The sequence below is a fragment of the Epinephelus fuscoguttatus genome, linkage group LG8 (assembly GCF_011397635.1).
Source record: "Epinephelus fuscoguttatus linkage group LG8, E.fuscoguttatus.final_Chr_v1".
Classification (NCBI taxonomy): Eukaryota; Metazoa; Chordata; class Actinopteri; order Perciformes; family Serranidae; genus Epinephelus; species Epinephelus fuscoguttatus.
Window position 1 is genome coordinate 36,479,004 of NC_064759.1, and position 20,166 is coordinate 36,499,169.

At 42.0% G+C, this 20,166-nt stretch overlaps 1 protein-coding gene across 6 annotated transcripts in view; it reads left to right on the top strand.

Annotated features, from left to right (window-relative positions):
• LOC125892761 (intermembrane lipid transfer protein VPS13B-like) overlaps positions 1-20,166 on the top strand; it is a 360,799-nt gene that overhangs the window by 240,091 nt on the left and 100,542 nt on the right. For all 6 annotated transcript variants that reach the window (XM_049582970.1, XM_049582966.1, XM_049582968.1 and 3 more), the window contains exons 33-34: positions 3,007-3,133; positions 7,233-7,376. In XM_049582970.1, coding sequence (XP_049438927.1) covers positions 3,007-3,133; positions 7,233-7,376 — 271 coding nt within the window. The remainder of the gene's footprint in view (positions 1-3,006; positions 3,134-7,232; positions 7,377-20,166) is intronic.

The following is a 20,166-nucleotide window of genomic DNA, read 5'->3' on the forward strand; positions in this document are numbered from 1 at the left end:
AATGGCTTGATAAAATAATCAATAGGCATTGCAGAGGTGAATTATATCACTGGGAATTTCCCTTTTTTTTATGAGCAAACACATAAAAACAAACTCTAAGGAGCTGAAACCAACTTAATCATCTTTATTTAACAGTCCTATAACATGGCCAATTTTGTGATATCCCTGTGGTTGTGGTCTTGACCAGTCTTGAAACAAAATCCTGAGTCCTCTTTGTCTGAAATCAAGACAAGAACGTGTATAAATAGCAGTTAAGTCTGAGACAAGACGGAGACCCTTAAAAAGTGGTCTTGAGTCCGGTCTCGACTACAACACTAAAGCGGACCTGTGGGATGGTATTTCTAACCACCAGACCACCCCGATTTCTTTTTACTCTCCCTTTGTCCCCAGTAGTTTTGACCATCTATCCCAAAATCCCCATTTGTCTTGGCCTTCTCCAACAGTGCCAGGGTCTGTTGTAAAACAGGCCTTTTAAGTAGCAGACTTGGACCTAAGTCTGACAAGCTCATATGAGTAAAGGGCTACTGAGGCTCAATCCACTTGCAATTTTTCTATTTTACTCTCAATTTGTTTCTCTGTCGATGAAAACTGGGCTGCTTGGGCCAAGTGCCAAGGCCAGATTGTCTAACAGGGCGATGAGGTGAGATTTTGGGCTCACACTTTGGGCCTCAGAAGATGCTGAATGCCTTTTGAGTCGACTCAACTTTCTTTAGACATACTAGGTCTGGATTTCTATTCAGAACTTGATTATAGGATGACCTAACATGTAGCTTAATAGTCATAGTTCTACTCAAGGGATTGAAACAGTATTATACTGTAACAAAGTTCACTTTAGTTTGACATTGACTTGTTGCCAACAGTGTGTTGTAGTGCGAATAATTATCTAGTAAAAGGTTTTTGCTCCATCCTTAATAATTAAATACACATCAGCAAGTATGTGTCTGTGTGATCACGCTGAGAAGGAAAAAGTTGTCGTTGTTGAGGTTTTTAAAGTTCCCCCATCACTCGCTCTTAGCTTCCAAACAAATCAGTCAAGGTGGCTGTGGTGGCCTTCTCTTTCCTTGCTGTGCGGGAACAGCACTGGAAGTTCTGTTGGAAATTGGGCTTTGCTGTACTGCCACACGCTGCACTGTATACCCCAGCCTCAGCCACCACCATGACCGAGTCATAACTGAACATGTGATTTAGAATGTTCCAACACACTGAGGAAAGGGGAGTCAAGTTCACAGCTTTACTTGTCTGCTGCAATCACCCACAGAAATACACCACCTCGATTATAACAAGTTTTGACACACACCACTTCCAAAGTTCACACCTTTCCCTCATTCCCTACATCGATACCCCCCCTCTCTCTTTCTCTCCAGCTTTGGACTCGTGGCATGTTCACTCTGCAGTTTTTTGGGTTCAATTCCAGTAGTTGCGGATCTGCAGTGGCCTCAGTTGGCTTCCTGAGGTTTTGCGAGGAAATTCCAGCACTATGGATCCACTGACAGGATCTGTCCTCATCACAGTGTGTAGTTGCCGGCTAGGAAAGACCCGTGTCATGGAGCTGTGAACTCTCTCCATCTCCCCTCCTGTCAGCCACCCAGCGCAGGCCTCTCTCTTTTTGTTCATGCCACGGATATCTCAACTTACTGTTCACACTATGTAGCTTAGTATGAAAACAAAGTCATTTTTTCCATCTTTTGTGCTCTGCACCACACCCATTCAAAGGTGCACACACACACATGCAGAGTTCTCCGGCCCAGTCAGGGGACCCCATATTACTGGTAAACCGAGCCTCACGCCTGCTAGCCTTACTGGTGAATGATAGCACCTGTCCCCTGCAACGAGACACTCATTGTTTCAATCCCTGTCTGAGGGGAGATTAGCCAACACCAATTGGCCTCACAGATCATTTCACCTCCGAATTAGGCCTCCCTCAAACTCCCTATGCAGAGAAATGTGTCAGAAAATAATCCCTTAAGGGCACTGGTAATGCACATTTGTGTTGTAGAAGTGAATATGATATTGGTTCTGGTTAAGTACTGTACTCTAGGCCACCTAGAAACAGGGCCTTTCATAATCCCGGCCAACTATAAATATTGGAAGCTGTACCACTTGATTGTTTTAATAGCAGCAGATGTGGCAATTAACACCACTTTATAAAGCCCCCTTGTATATTTGTTTTACTACTAACAAATGTTCCCACAAATATGACTTGATTGTGGGAATGAACATTAGTGAAATGGAGAGAGTTGATGTGAGAAGGTCTCTATTTGATCTTATGTATACAATTAAGGGGTGTTCCCAATTGAGACTTGTCAAATAACGTCTCACTCTGTCTCTGTAACCGTATTCAAGCTTCCAGCTAGAATGTGTTAGACCAGAAGTTTCAAAAAAGCTCACTTATGGGAATATTTCACAGGTCTGGCCTGCGAGGGAAAATCAATTTTGAAGTCTCTTATATTGAGTTTAGCTTTTCATCCTACTGGTTTGAATTTAAAAAGCCAGAGCGAGTTTGAAATGTGTGTCTGCCTGTCAGCTAAGGGCAAAACAAAAGCTCGGTTTTTGAGCATTTTGTGGTTTTGACTATGTTGTGTTGACTTGTCATTCCTAGGCAGATGAGACAGTGTTACAAATATTTTACAACTGGTAACCATAACAAGTTATTAGTAAATAAAGGTTGGGGAATGTTAGTGAGTAAGTGGTCCCTTATGGTTGCTGTTTGTTTTGGAATGTAATACTATCATCACTTTAACACCCGGACTGTACACTTTTACCTGAAATAGAATTCAGTGATTAATACTTTCTAAATAAAAATGTCTGTGAAGTTTTTGCAAGTAGAGCTGCTTAACAGTATCTCCAAACGAAGAGCTTTGATTACAACAATGATCTCCAAATGTCCAAATTCACCCAATCGTTTTTTTTAGTTATTAAGATAAAACTAAAGGCAATAAATAAGTTATGGAGCCTATCTGAAAAGATGTCTGATAACAGTTTGATCCTGTATGTATCTCTATTCAGTATCAGGAGGCACCAGGAGCGACGCGCCATCCTGACACCAATACTGACTGACTTTTCTGTTCGGGTCACTGCTGCCCCAGCCATCATCTTCAGCAAGAATCTATCCCCTGACTGTGGACAGGCAGAGGTCAGTATCCACTCAGCATAGCGTTTAATGTATCCAGCATTGCATCTTCTTGTATTTTCTTGATGTCCTTCTCTTTTAAGTCCCCCTTTACTTAAAAGTGTGTTTTTCTTTCCTTATGTCCCCTAAAATGTCTGACTATGACTATGCTGACCTGTATCTGTGTAAAGTTCGTCACTAGTGAGGTTTTTTCACATTCCTCTACTGCAGGGGGGCATATCTGTGTACTTTCCTAAAATCTGAGATTCAAACGTATGTCGGGCAAGCTAGATTAGGTACGTCACTTACAGAGTTGGGTATAATGCGTTACTTTGTAAGTACTTTGATTACTTTTTGCAGTAACAAGTAACCTAACGCGTTAGTTTGCTGTTTGAGTAATCAAATACTTGGGTACATTTTCAAACAAGACATCAGTTACTTCCATTACTTTTAGAACGCTGGTCCTTCAGCTCCAAAACAGCAACGACTGTCTTTTGGTTCTAATAACGGAGATAACGTTAAACCTATAAGTCCGAAAGAAGTCATGAAGCTTGTGGCTAGCTACGTGGAGATGCTGCCATTGTCTATGGTGGAGTCTAAAAAAAAGGTGGAGGAGGACTCGCTGACAGACAGGTCAGACTCAGGACTTGTATTATGCCTGGTACACACTACATGACTTTTCTGCCCGTTCTGACAGTCACTATGTCACATTACACGATTGTGGAGTCATAAAATTGTGCCATGACTTGGCCGACAGACATGTCACACTATAGGATGGTACTCACCAATTATCCCTGGTCGTCTTTCGCGATGTGTGTGATGTCATCGGGTTATTCTTGACCTATTTTTATTACTTTTACTATCATCTGAGTCACTGTGTCTGTTCATGTGCCAGCCCAAATGTTGTTGTAGTCACCTAAAAGCATCAGCAGATGGCAGGAGCTACATTTGAAGTACCGTACATAAACATACAAGCTACTGTATCCTCCACAACCAAGCTCCTATAAATGTTTCACAAGAAAAGCCTATTTAGAAAATGGAGGGATTCTCTCAGCTGAGGTTATAAGGGGCTTTTAATTTGAAAGAAATTCAGGAAGTGTTGAGTTTGAAATGACGGTGTGATGTGTGAACTTTATAAAGACAGTGGGAGCGGATAAAAAGTAAAAATATAAAAACACAGAGGGATTAATAAATAACGGACTGTCTATAATGCAGTCTGTTTCAAATGAAGCTGGGAGCCTATGTAGTTGTGGTGAGTAAAAGCCCCGCCGCTATTTGTTAATGTTATTACTTTATGTCCGACCATGAAGATGTAAAATTGTTTGCTAGCTTGATGCTAATGACGGTAACGTTAACTCAGCGGGTTGACAAAGTGCCTCTGCTGTTTCACACCATCATTTCCCCCTTTTACTCTGTGTGGTAACATCCCTAGAGGAAATATTAAAAATGCTGGGGTGTTGTTGTTGTCATACAGTTGTTTACGGCAGCAGATCGTTCTGCGTTTCTACTGGTCAAAGTGACGGCTGTGATGGGAGAATTGGATCTCAGTGAAGGGCAAGTGGTCCATTACTTCAAAAAAATGTAGGCTTAGCGCCCTGTGGTCCATTGGCCAATAGGAAATGTAGAATACTCAAAAGTACTTTAAAAGTGCTTGAGTTACTTTTCTCAGGGAATAACACAATAAAGTAACTGGTTACTTTAAAAAAAGTAACGCAGTAAAGTGCTTTGATTACTTTAAAGTAACCCTTACCCAACACTGGTCATTTAATATGAAAGCAAATTTCTGTCTAATACGGGTAACACATATCGATGGGTAACACACTTCAACACAACACCGGCAAAAAACCTGAAACCTCCAGCGGAGGACTTTTTGGATGTACCTCACACTTGAGCTTCCTTCCACTAACTTCTAAAACCCCATTGTAGTACATATTATAGTATCTTTCTCAAACACTAATGTTTCGCCAGCCGCTGCCAATCGATCCACGAGCAGGACTGGAAATTAGCACCAGCCATCAGCCAAATGCTGGTAAAAGTCTTAAAACTCTGCAAGTGGCTGCTAGATTTGCTTCACTCACAAGCCAAAAAACAAGCAGTCTACTGAGTAGTGGGTAGATTTTGGAATCCATCAGCCACAGTGGCAGGTGGACAAAAAAACTTAATGTCCAACCTTGCGACAAGCTAACAAACAACATAAACAAATAAAAGATGCTAACTACCATACACTTAGCATTACTTACCATTACATACATCTGCTAGTTGCCAGTTTTGGTAAACAATAAACCTAGTGCCAGCAGTGCTGGAGAAAGTGAAAAGCAGAAAGAAAGTGAAAAGCTAAAGTGAAATCTGCCCTAAACAGCGATGGTGGGTGAGGCGTAGGCCAGATCCAGATTTCCTAAATGCGGGATAAAAGAATAGATGTGCTTCTGAACCCTTTTCAGAGTTTCTGTTTTGTTGTATTTGCTTTTTTTTAACTTTGTGTGGGAGAACCATGTTAAACAAAATATGAATCATAGCAGAGTATTTGTACATACTTTAAAATGTGTATGGGAGGACTTCAAGAGTGTACTGTGGAAAGCTAATTAACACAGTCAAAGTAAAAGCAAGAAAGATACATTTTACCATCAAAATTTAGGGGGAAGATTTTCTTTTTTTTTCTCATTTAGACTTTTATTGGCAGTCAAAAATTTAACATATAATATAACAATACATGATATTTCCAAGTTAATAATATGGAGGAAGATTTTCTAAGTAACTTTCAGTGAGTCAGAGGTTGCATATTTTTCTTTGCAGAGGTTTGTTCACCACTTACACTGACATTTAAGGTCCTTTGACCATGACCTGTTATAACCCTGATTGTAACCATTACTCTTGCAATCCGTTGTCCATATGAAAATAGACATTGATTATGTGAGATGTCAGAAGTATTTACGGTTTGCCTCCTAACATACAGTAACTTCCTCATTAGGAATCCCTCCGCCAGCCCGCCATGTAATGGAGGCTTTTTGACCCACAGAGTTCAAACCTTTCTGCTTATACAGCTGATGTTTTCTGGCACAGCTCTCTGAGACTTCCTGCCTCTTTGATGCCTCGTCGGTCCACACTAACGTGCCCCTTGACAATGTGTAACAGCTAATCCATAGTTTGCTCTGACGCGCATACACACACACACACACACACACACACACACACACAAACACACAAACACAATGTGAATTGTATGAGTGCCTGAGATATGGAGACTCAGGGCCAGTAACAACACAAACAGGACTTTGAACTACGTAGTGTAGATGAATTACAATAATTTGTATAATTTTATTAATATTTATTTTTAACTAACCTCCAGGTGCTTTTAAAAGATTCATGCATGCTAACCACATAAATGTAACAGTTATCTTAATTCAATTATTAATGTATTCATTATAATCTACAGTATATGTTCTACATCTTCAGTCTACAGTCCAAACTGTCATTCATCCAGGCAACATATTCAGTAACTATTATTGTAACCTTATGATGTAATGACCTTGTGTGTTAATGTAAGTGCTACTACTACTACTTATACTACTAATAATAACAGTAATAATCACAATCATAATGATTATACAATATAATATGTTCTATATATCTAAAAGAGAGAAAGCAAAAACAAATTGTGATATTTGATGATTCGTTCAATACTGAATAAAATATTAACAATCCTTTTTATGTTTTTTAAACAGTGGGTTTGAATAGATTATGTTTACACAGTAGTTGCCAAATACCATTGTGTGTAGTTACTGTAGGTTTGGCCCGTGTGTGTGTGGTTCAACCCAGAGTGTTAGTGAGTGATATCCTGTTAGATGTAGCCTCCAGGCTGAGGTTTGAACTGCTGGCTGTGGGTGGGACCCTGGAGAGGACAGATGGAAGAGGGGAAGGAGGGAACAACTGAGCTAAAGGGAGCAAGATAGAGGGGACACGGAAAGTAAATACACCAAGAGTATAAAAGTTTAAAAAAAAAGAGAGAGAAGCGGTGAATGAGGTCACAAACAATCCTGATGTGTTATCGAATATGTCTTTCCTGCTCTCTCCACCCACGCCCCTCTTTTCATTTCCCTCTGTGCTATCTCCTTCATCTCTCTAGGAGGTGGTGGTGTGTGGCCACTCTCTGGAGGTAAATGTGACCAGCAGTCTGGATTTCTACCTCAGCGTTGCCCAGGTGCAGCTCCTTCAGCAGCTTCTCAGAGAAAACATGGTGGGAATGGAGGCTCCTGAGAAAAGTGCTGAGGTATGTGCTGTTATCAACAATAATCTTTCAACTCAGCATGTCTTTCCACTTCTTCAGTCTTTAGTTTGTCAGAGGTATATAATATATACGTGTTGTACTCAGAATCACTCTCTCACACACACACACACACACACACACACACACACACACACACACACACACACACACATAAGGTTGTAAGGCCTGGCCCCACAGTAGTTATAGTTACATGCTCACACATCACATCTTGGCCCTCAGATCACCTCTCCCTTGCTGTTAATCTTCTTGAAGTACCACAGTGTGACATACATCCATTTACAAATCACTGCATGGGGCTACGCCAATTTCACTCAAAAATACATCACGACCGTTTCCCTGATACGGTGCCCCTAACCATCGCCCCTCACTATTTTGGGTGAATCTAACACATTTAAATATTTACTCACTCAGAGCAAGGCAGTTCTCTAATGTGACCTTAGTTTACTGCGCTGCACTCAGCTGCAGCTTTCAGGGCCCTTCCTATTGTTTACAGGACAGGGAGCTCCCAGGCGCCATTTGCCCTGTCTGACCGCTTAATAAAACTTTCTAATGGAACACAATATAAAAATATTTACCAGCTGTGGCGAGGATGGGAGTCATAGAGGAGGGAAGGGGACAGGGGAGAGAAGAAGAGGGGGAATGGGATGAAATTAGTTGACGGAATGATTTTACTGTTATCTCCACTCAGGATTCTTTACGGGAGGATGGGTGTACTGACGTGCAGTGACTGCGTCAGATGACTCAGACCTTGTAAGGGCTTCTGTGAAGTGACGTTGTTGGCTTCCTGGGGGAAGCATTACTATCATTTTATATAAAATACATTCACTGATTTGGCTGTTGAAAGCAAAACAACTTCATAAAATGAAATATTAAAAAGGAAGTTTTGCAATCATAAAAACTTATGAGAGAAGACATGGTGTGAAGTTTGCTGACTTCTTTTATTATTCTTTTTTTTAGTTATTTATACAGTTAGTCCTAAGGAGGTGCCTGCTGTGCATCTGGTTCTGATTTAGGTGATCTCGGAGCCCTCACCCCTGACTTGTAATGATTCATGGCTTGATTCTGTTGAGGGGCAGCTAACGGCTGCAGAGGGTTCATCCAGGTTCATGGCATGTTAAGAAAGTTCAGCAAGCAGCTATTCTGGGAGGTCCATTGGCAACTGTTTTAAAATTAGAAAATGTGGTTACCTTTATGTTTTTTAAGGCAATGTAAACTGAGCAATTTTTCCACCAACAACTAGCTTCACATACACAAAAAAACCTTCCTCTATGATTTCATTTTTATGTGCATTTGTGCTGAGCAACTCCAGTTGGAGGAGCTGGGGATTAAGGGAATTGCTCAAGGGCACTGTGACAGTAGCTGCAAAGTGTTATGTTCTTTTCCCCCGGCCATGTTTCCTAGTTTATCCAAAGATGGGAACAGTCAACTTTTTGTTCAGAAATTCACATCTAACCGCTATGTTATTGCTGCCTTCAGTGGGATTAAGTGAAATTGAAATGACCCATAGGTCCAGAGTGATGTAATATAATGATCATCCATCCACTATTGAGAAATGAAGTATATATGCTTGGGAAAATTCCTCTGCTTTCATTTAATATTGGCTTTTTGGTCACAGTTGTTGGGAACTCTCACTGTTTCACTTTTTACTTTTATTATACCATATTAATTTCAGGTGCATTATACCATGTTCTTTACTCATTCCGTTTTATAGTAGTGCCATTATGGAGCGTAACAGTATCATTAACACTGAGGTCAGTCAGTGTGTGTCTTCACCTCTGTGCAGCTGCAGAGCATGGAGGTTACTCTGAATAAATGTGCTCTGGCTTTAGCTTTTTGGACACTCTCTGTAAAACCATTTGTACCTCCATCTATCTCAGTGTCGTCAGTCTTTTGGCCACCGCATCTGTCCGGCTGCTTGGCCCAGAACCTGCAGAAGGGAGGTCAGTGTGACTAAGACATGATCGGGTCTGGTGTGTTCATGCCCTCAGAAGCTCATTCCACAAGCTGCAGAGCCCTCTAGTGGTGGGTTTAACTACAGCACCATGACTCTCCGTGCTCAGACCCTGGCTCCTGAGCGCTGCTTCTCTTCACTCACAGTCTGCTCTGCCAGCAGCCTGTCTACCCCCTGCAAACACATTAGACACACCACCATCAAATAATATCAGTGGTATGTGGCCTGACATTGTTTGGAATGAGTTTGGAACAGGTAAAGACTTTTGATGGAGTTAGAATAGACTAACTGAATAGAATAAAACAGATGCTTCTCCACCCCCTGCTAACAGATTACAAATAGTAATCATAAAGTTCAGATGTATTTCCATTGCCAGTTTCCACCATGCCAGAATCTGGATTTGGTGCATGTATCTGTCTTCTTCTTTTTTTTTTTTTTTTTTTGTTTTAATTCAAACCCAACTTCCGTAATGATATTTATAGTATTTGACAGTTTTGTTTGTACTTCCTTTATACAACCTGTTCAAAGGATTCAATTAAAAACAGGTCCTGGATCTCAAGCATCTGGTACGGGGGAATTGTTTTTGTTGTTGTGCTTCAATAAAGCATCTCCGCTCTCACAGTCAGCATTGTCCCCTGCAAGAGTTTAAATTAAACACCGCTCCCTGCTCACTCTCTCTTATTTCCAAATCCTTTCCTCTCTTTTTTTTATCCATTTATTTTTTTCCTAGACATTTTGAGAACACACTGTTTGCCTCGAACAGATTCTCCACAATCCCGGGCACTGATTTCAAACAGTTCCCCTCGCCCCTCACAGCTGTGTTTTATTGTCTGGGTTAATGAATTTGTTTTGTAGGGGCTTTTGGGTTCCCTGGCAGTGGTGAGGCGAGCCAGGCGCGTGGGCAATATGTGTGAGCCTTGTGTGTGATTGCAGTCATTTCTAGTTACTGAGCTGTGCTTTGAGAGAATCTGTCCACACACATACACACATTTATTATGACCCTTTCATGCATACACAGCAACGCTGTCCAAGATTATTTTCTCAGAATCTGTGTGTTCTCTGTCATTGTGCATTGTAGCCAGTTGTCCACAGTTCCCATACCAGTTTCCACTTAAATCATGATTGAAATGCAAAGCAAATGCACCATGATTTCTTAGCGGTCCATAAGCAGATTTGTTGCTCTATAAGTCAAGGCATTATTAGGATGTTTATCGCAGCATTAGCTACGGTCCGTCACAGTTTGACTTCATCTCTGTATTTTTTGGTTGATGTTAATGATGATAAAGTGAGGCTGGGTTGAGATCAGGCAGCTTTCAGCAGCAGGAGGTCTCACAGTCAGGGAGCTATGAATAGATGATAGAGCGGCTTCTGGGACTTATCTCACCGCTCTGTCATCGGCACTGTCACCCAGCAACACAGAAGTGTATACCCTCACACACACACACACACACACACACACACACACACACACACACACACACACACATGTGTGCACATGCATACACATGGTCCCCACATTCTCTGCATGGTAACTGCCTGCAGCAGCCTTTTATTTGGGAGCCAATACTATAATACTACTTTATGACTGAGCAGCTGACCTGTGTGTGTTTGTTTGTGTGTCTGCATTCTGTGCCTCAGCTCTGCTATGACGTTATTTGTTCTTCAGAAAGAACGACAGAGAAGTTAATGACTTCGTGTGAAAGTGTGCAAATCTGCATCTTCCCAGCAGCTTCTTGTTCTAGTCTCTCTTAACCACCACTTCTTCCTCCACATGTGTCTGTGCGCACACACGCGCACACACACACACACACACACACACACACACACACTATATCATTCTCTTATTTGCCACATCCATGCCATCCATTCCTTAAAACATATTTTATAGTGTAACCTCTCGTTGTTGCCATCACTGTCTGGTTGTCATGCAGTTGCCACAATGACAAGCTCCCGAAGTATTTTAGTAATGTCCCAAACTGGTTAAGAGCCAAAATAGAGAATATTTTTTAAAAATTGCTTCCATCGTCCCAAGTTGGTGTGTCTCTCTCTCACACATACACACACACACACACACAAGCAGAGGCAGCTCGGGTCAGCCATGTGCTTGTACCACAGTGTGAGAGGAAAATACCCTCTGGTGCAGGGGAAGTCCCGCTCGGCTTCATCCTCCACCTCATCCTGGGATGATTACACGCATGGGAAACAGGGCTTTAGACTTCCTCCAACACTCATGCACTTACACACACACACACACACTGATGCCAGTGCACACGCAAACACACACTAAGGCAGCACCCAGGTTCAGGACAAGGTATCAGGCCTCACAGGAACCTCTGAATTACAGTTTTTAGTAGACACACATGGGGGAAACCTCCCAATCACCCATTACCTGCCTTATCTCTATTCTTCCTCTCTCCCTCTTTTCTCTCTTTTCTTTTCTTTCCTTCCTTTTTGTATCACTTACCACATCAGTTGGCATTGTGAGGCTATGTGCAACTCCATCTACCACCTACTTTGTCTTTCCTACTCAGTCTCTGGCATCTTTTAACCTTCATCCAACTCTTCCTTCATTCCACTTTTTATCACTTCTCCTGTCTTTTCTATGCTGCCCGTCCTCTCTCATTCATCTGTTTTTCCCTCGTGGGACTGGCACAGCTCCTGGTTGGAAAAGTGTTGGTGCTTCCAGAGCAGGCTAGTTAAGTAGTGAGCTGGCTGACAGTGGAGAGGGTCCCTCCTCTGGAGACAGATAGAATTTGACAGTCTGTAGATTATGATAATACTGTACTATTACATCTGTGTAGTCTTAAACGCCTGAGTTGAGGATGCACACAAGCTGCACTGTCTGTCACGCAAAGCTGGACTAATGCAGCACTATAGACAGCGGAGCAGATTGGCAGCCAAGACGAACCGCTGTGAGAAGTGAATTTACAGTAGGCACGAGCTCGCCGGTCGGTAGCTGGTTTGGTTTGTCAGTGGGTTTGGACAGCAGTTTGAGGTTATTAGTGGGGAGGAGGCAGTGTTTTACAGATGCATGTTTTTTCGACATCGCCCACACAACCACTCTCAACTACAGTTACATGCGTTTGTACAGTAGGTTTTTTGTTTTTTTTTTGGTATTATTGTTTCATAGATTTTATGGTAGTCTAATTTAGAAGATGATGAAGTGTCAAAGCTTTACACTGTTGTATTTGTCTTCTGATCAAAAGGCCAAACTGTGACATAGATCAACAGTTAGAAAAGACATCTCAAATTTTCCTAAACTAACTTGCTTGCTTTCAGATAAATAGAATAATAAAAACTATGAAATAAGTGAAGACCTTTCTGCACTCAGTCTTCACTCCAAATGCTACTAAGTGTTACACTGTGGGAGAATGGAAGCTTGGTGACCTATCCTGCCCTGTTGTATAACAATTTAGCTCTTGTTCATGTAGGAGTATTAGCTGAATGTCAAAAACACGGCTTATCTAAGCCATGGTGTTGTTGACAAGCTTGGCTCACTGAGCGACTTGGGGCTGGATCCTTGTCTGTGTATGTTTAAAGTAAACCATTTCCAAGACCGCTCCTCTTTGTGATGAGTGTTTCATATTGTCTCGTAGCTGTTGAGCTTTGAGAACTAAAGTCTCTCTCTCGACCTCCGATCCTTCCAGGACAGTGAGGTGTCAGAGGAGCTTTTATGTGCTCTTCTGGCCAACAGCAATAGGGAGACATCAGATGAGAGTGAAAATCCAAAGCATGGAAAGGGAACAGAGCAGACAGTAAGAGAGTGGAGACAGCTTGAGAGATGATGGCCAAATGACAGAGAATGCAAGAGGGAACAAGAAGGAAAAGGGAGAAATCCACGGAGATGAGACATGACACAGTGAGAAAGAGAGAGTCTGAATTTTGTGTTTGCTTTGATTCCTGGCTCTGTCCAAAGTATTTGTCTGTAAATGTGGGAGCTGACGTTCCTCAGAGGTCAGCCCTTAACCAGTCAACCTGGCTATTAACCCTCTCCGAGGGCCAGATCCCTTTCACCCTGACCTCTTCCCATCCTGCTTAGCACTATTTTCCTTCGCCCTGTTGCTGCTGAGAGTAATAATAAATAAGGCTCCCTGCACAGCCATCTCCTTTTCCATTTTGGCTGACTTACATCTGTTAAGTAAGCGTCGTTGTCTCAGCTTATCTTAAACATACATATTTTCATAGTGTTCATCTCGCTGCCCTCCTTTTGTTATGAAAACTTATCTTTTTTTTTTTTTTTTTTGTTCATGTCTCACTGACCCTCCTGTGTGAATCAACTGCTAATTGACAGCCAGTCATAACAACTCACCTTGCCGGTTCAGCCCCCGCATCCCAGCCCACCTTCTTCTCAAAACATAACCGTGGCACATTCTTAAATTGGCCCCTTGGAAACTCAATCTATTTGAGATCAGTAGCAGCTGAATTTGCTCTCCCCTCAATCGGTTTTGGCAAAATTGGCGTGAAAACTCCAGATAAAATCACAGAGGTTGGAATTCTATTAAAGCAGGGAAACAAACGCCGCCTTTGAGGAGAGGCAGTGGGCCCCCACCGTGAACCCTGGGATCGGGTGTCGACTCAGGTGAGGAGGAGTCAGGAGTGCCCTCTCTCTCTGCCTGCAAGGGAAATCGGGTCACACACCCAGGGGACCAGTAAAAGCAGGGCACACCAGGCCAACTAGTGCAGACACATATGTACACACCACGGTAGACTTTGTTCAGTGAAAAAGCCCAGAATTTTAGTCTGAAGAGGTGAAAAGAGGAAACTCTTTTTTTTTTTCTCCTAACACCTGTATAAGCAAGATTCCACCTAGAATAACAGGTGATGGAGAGTATTGGGTTCTCGCTCTGTAACTTGGATGGTGTAGTAAAAGTGTGTGTATGTATGCTATAGCATGTGTGGGTTTGCATGTGCATATACACATGTATGTGGATGCAAATGTTTGCATTTGACTATACAAATGTCTGCAAGTCTTGCAGTTGACTGGAGTACTACTGAGTTCCTCTTGGACTGCTTTCTTTAAACTAAATATTTATCCTAAAATTAAACCCTAAAAATTCACACAACATTCCAGGCTAGTGAAAGATTTTCCATGGGTGCAGGCACATTCTCTTTTTTTCCATGTTTCTATGCTACTATGTGTTCCAGGTCTCATGAGGGTAAAATAATGTAATAATCAACAGCAATTTTGATAACTGATTAATTGTTTAAGTTGTTTTTTGAGCTTCTTAAATATGAATATTGGCTGCATTGTCTGTTTTGTTATTGTAAACTGATTTTTTTGATCGTTGACTGAACAAAACAAGCTCTTTGAGGGCTCTGCAATATTGTGGTGGGTGTCTTTCACTATTATTTACAGTCTATAGACCAGACAATTGGTTATTATACTCAAGACATGAGTCAAAAATGGAACATGTCGTTGTTGAAATCTCGAAACCCATCTGCTATCATATAATCTCTGGGAGCAACAGCCAATATTTCGGGAGATCCAGTGTAGCCAATGGATATGCAGGCCTCCCACATGTGCCGTCATTGTTTGTAGTTCAGTTAGCTTGGTCTAGTGTTCGGACCCTGTTTTTCAGGCTTTTACAGTTGGATTAGCAACATGAGACAGGTCCCGACAACATTTTGGCTAATCCCTATAAAAAGATTTGCATAGAAAAAAGATAATGAAAAGTTAAATCATCATGAGATAATAGCTGATGGGTTACGAGGTTGCATTTTGCCCAATGACTTCTGCCTTTTTTGCTCTCCAGACAGACTGTTCACCTGCAGGCAACCGAAGCCTGCTCAAACATGATTGGTCATACTACTCAGACAACGGAAACCAGAACACTCCAAGTACTAAAATCATGTTTCCTACAGATGCTGCATATATATGCAGATATATGTTTAAAGACAATATTGCAGCCCTAACTGTGAAATCAGTTGGACATGTCAGCACATGCTTAAAGAACGAAACATAATTCTATGTATACTTCCAGTGCTATCTATGAATGTATGTGTGAAATGAAGGATGTCTTTGTACTTACGACTTGTGACTGAAACCCGAGAGAGGCATGTAAACCCGAATGAAATCTAGGCAATGATAGATATGCACGGATAGGTGCCATGTAGCCACTTGAGGCCCAACTCCAAAACATAGCTCAGATGTTTTGGATGATCAAGAGGTGGGCTTGATTTTATACCTCACCTGTTTCAGTTTGTCTGTTTGGAGCTGCTCCAGTGGTTCAGATGTGCATGACAAAGATGAATCATTGCATGCACCTCGCATATTCCAACAGTTGGAACAGTCCACAAGCTAAACATCCATTCTTGATAATGTGTTCATTTGAGTTGCAGTATTTTTGAATTGCCAGTACTCAAGCCAGAACAGAAAAACGCATGTGTGTGGTGATGACTTAGTTTTGCAGTTTAATGTATTACAGGTGTTCTTCCAATGTTGAACTCTGCTTCTGAATCCCACCAGTGCAGCCTAGTGATCAGGTCTTTAACACCTGAAATTGTTCCTCCTTCCACACTGTCCTCTTGACCTGTGCTTGTCTCATTCAGCCAATGTATCTTAACTTTTTTTTAAATGGATTTTAACTTGGGTCTTTTTTGGAGGTGTCCTCTAGCCATGTCCTCTTTCCCCCCTTATCAAGGCCCTCCTTGCTAACTCAGATGAGGGGACAGGGGGTCTTGCATCATTCTCCTTTGAGAACCTAACATACAGTACATCAGAGCCTTTGTCTCACTCAGCCCTGGGAGCACATCCAGAGAGAAATTAAAGGAAGATTACTTCAATCCTCCTCTTCTAATTTCAGCTCTGTAAATAGACAGCGAGCCAGGATTGTTCCTGTCTTCACGCTGCTCTTTGAATTTGTATGCAAACTTATGCACGTATCTTTGTGTGCACATGTGCACAGCTGTGTGTGTGTGTGTGTGTGTGTGTGTGTGTGTGTGTGTGTGTGTGGGCGCGCACGCACCCTTATTTCTGAATGCATATACAAATTAGTGTGTGTTTGCAAGTATGTCCTTTTGCAAATGTGAATGTGTGTGCTGACTCCCCAGTGAGTGGGCTGATCACAGCAGCATCGCTCACAGTGCTCAGCAGACCACCTGGGGCTCATCTACCCTCCTCAACCCTGTCGTCTCACCTCGGGTCGCCGTTGTTTCTCTGCTGTTGCTGTTTCCCCGTGACCTTGTTACTAAAGCAGAGAATACAGACATGGCCGCCAGGCAGCGCAGGGAGACGCTTCAGAGGAACACTTTATGACCTAATGAAAGGCATCTCCGCTGCTTTTTGAAGTCTCTCAGACGTCTGCTTTCGTGAACCGCCGAGCCCATGCTGAAGACAATGCAGTTTGAAGTCTCTTTTGTTGTTTGTTTGTTGAAAACATAATGCCAAAGCTAATGATGTTAAGTTGAAAGCTTGGATGAGTGATCTTGAGGGCCAAGCTGAAACCTGATGATTGCTCTGCTGCATAGCTCTCTGTTGTACCGAGAGTGTTTTCACTGTGTGCGTGCTTGTGAATTGTGGTGCATTGCCGCACTTCACTTTACCCACTAAATATAAACAGTGATGAAATGAAAAAGGAATCACACTAGGTCAGTGCTCTTACAACTGTTTCTTGATATGGACAAAACACACAATTAACAGACATTTTAAGTCAAATTGCAGATACAAATGATACTCTAAAACATGCAGACTTTCTGAGAGATTACATATTTACTCACACGCAGGATTACTCACAGTAGCTTACCCACAGACTGACACTTCACACCCGCAACTTTCAGACACAAACGTTACCATCAAGCGGTCCTCACTCAGGGACTCATGGCATGTATAAATACTGGAGCCTGAATATTAGGGACAGTGACAGCTAATGAGAGACAGTTGCTCTGTACTCCACTCCCATGGAAAAAAGAGAGGAGAAAGTTTAATGATGACTGCTGCTATGGAGACCAGGAACAGCAATTAAGACAGACCCAAGCTTGCCTCGGTCTCTGATTCACTTTTACTTTTGTTGTAGCGTGTCTTCTCTTCTCACCTTTCTCTCCACATCTGGCCTTCATCTTAATTTAATCAGTTACCAAATAAAATGTTAGGAGTCTGGTTGCAGTTGTCTAGGGATGTAAGACAAGGAGTTGATATAGATGTTTTTGTATTGCATGTACAAAAGCCATTCATCCATTTATCAGCCACATTTGTTCTGCCAAGTTCTCCATCTAGCTTTAGCCCCGTGATAACTTTATCATAAAAAGTCAGTGTCTTTGCTGTCCCTGCTTTGTTTACCATATGGCTGATATCTTGTTTATCATTAATGATGGAAGCATTTGGTGATAAAGTCCATGCAGCAGCATCCAATTCCAGCCAACAGATTATGTCGGATGAGCAGAGAAAGCCTGTATATCATTTCTGAATACTTACATCATGACAGTTGAGCCACTTTCCCCATTTGTTTGTTTTCATTAACACACTCGTGGTGTTAATCTACAAATGGTCTTCTGGCATTTTTGAACACTTTCTTTACTGACTAATACAAATACATTGCATCCTGCTTATACAAACAGTCAGTGTTATTGTAGCGATACGGGGTAATTCCTGCATGTCCTCACAATCACCCCTAACCCAAGCATTGGATTTGATTGGTGGATCTGAATCGGGGTTTTGGTTAAGATTGGTGGATCTGTTGAGGATGACTGAAGCAATAAGTCTCCTGTTGAACTTTAAGGGTGGTGTCTGTCAGACCTTTTAAATCATTCTTGATTGCCAAAGCTTACAAGCGGGGCATGGTGGGTTTGGCGAGCTCCTCTGAGGGCCTGGAGTCGTACTGGGAAGGCCTTTAACTCAACGTGTCGAGCACAACACTGCAGCCTGCTGAATGTCAGAGCTCTGGATCCAGCCCTGCTGCACTAAGCAAAGGCAATCCGCATTCTATTTGTAAGCAAACTAATGTCATGTGCAGGGGTAGGAGAGAATTGGTTTTGAAGTTCAATCAATTATAAAACAGAGGCTTTGGCCGCCACATCTCCCAGAGCCAGGTTTTTGTTGAGCAGCATACTGTAGTTCCCCAGATGGACCATATTAACTCACTCTTTTCACAATTTTTCTTTTCATTCTCCAGCCTTTATCATATTGCATCTTTGTTTTTGAGCCAGGGCTTTTCCAAGCCATAAAGCAGCTGAAAACAGAAGAACATCATCTCTGTCTTCATGTTTTCTTGTCTGTTCATCTCTCCTTTGTTTTTTCCAGTTAGGTGTTTCACAGGCGTTCCTCTATTTAGACCAGCCGTGTCATACTCAGTCCTCGCCTCTCCTCACTTCTCCTCCAGTAGGTCTTTCCGGATAGAAAGTGTTCCAACTGACCCAGCGCTTTAGGAATGTCAACATGCGTAAATTATTACTGTCACACGGATGTTTGCTTTCCCCCCTGTATGTCACATAGCATCAGGGGAACAAGAGAGTGTCTGACATGGTAAGCAAAATATTCTCGCAGTGTTATTTCTTTAATTCTATCCAAAGCACAGATTGAAGGGCTGAGGAGAGGTTAGGGTGCTTAGGGCCTGGATTTTGGGAAGAGAGAACGAAAAGGATACTGTCTCTCATGCTGTTAAATCCTGGAGGAGTAAACCCACCCACCAGCATTACTGGGTGGAGGGAGCTTGTTAAAATGGCCCCACTCGGCGCCCAGAGCTTTGGAGTACTCTGTGTTTAAAATACAGTTGACAGTCACTCTGAAGCACTCGGCATCCATTTGCAAGCTCTGGGGTCGCGACCTTCCATTGCTTCTTTGTTGTGGTTCAGTTGAAGTGCATAGCAGGTTGCCTTTGTTATTGAAACAAAGTTGAATGTATTAAATGACTGCCTTTGATGCCCTTTTTTGCTTTGTGACCGCTGTTATGGCGTACAAAGAGCGGTGACTTCATGTTATAAATGTCTTCCCCCCTCTGTTTTCCTCAAGAAAATGAGAGAATGAATTGCGGTCTTTATGGCATTTGGTTAAGTATTATTGTTATTATTTTTGATTAAAATGAGGTATTGCCGCATTGAGGTTTTCTTCCATCAGCACAAAAGCACAGAGGCCTGCTATCAGCTTTATGGCTCTGGTAAACAATAGCGGGTAGCACAGCAGGGGCCTAACCTGTAAACTGTGATGTAGTCAAGATACAGAAGTTAATTTCCATGCAGGCGTCCGCTAAGCAAGTAGCTCAACTGAATAGTTCTGTCAGCAAGATTAAGTAATATGACTTCCATGTTTTTCAATGGGAATTCTACTGTGGTTACAAGAGAACATGGGAACTGTGATAAACATTATACAATTTTCAACACAAAGTGCATGCAAAGCAGCTCAGTTCCTAAGTTGACCTCACCTGACTACTATGACTACTGAAACCGCCTGCCACTGGTTTCATTTAGGTAGATAAGTGCTACTAATTGCAGCTTGTTTTATCTCCACAGTCATGTCTGTTAAAGTTAATAAATAAGCATGTATATTGCTATGATTGAAAAGCCTGAGAGGTGACAGCCAGAAGTGGAAATATAGTACATGTGCAGTAACTTTTTCTTTTGTTTTTTTTGGAAGACAACATGATATGTTTAAGAAGTGTGTCTGTAATCTGTTTCTGGCTCTCCGTGACAACTCTGTCCCCCGCATACTTCAAGGTTTTCTTTACCAACTGTAATTCTCAAATGATGTCAAGTGGCTGACCTTTTTCACTCAACACTAATGTTCAGGTTCTTTTTATACCGCTGCCTTGACCTTCTCCCGCTATTAGCCCTGTTGTCACTTCCTAGTGAAGTCACTCGATCAACCTTTCCATTCACCAGTACTTTGATTAT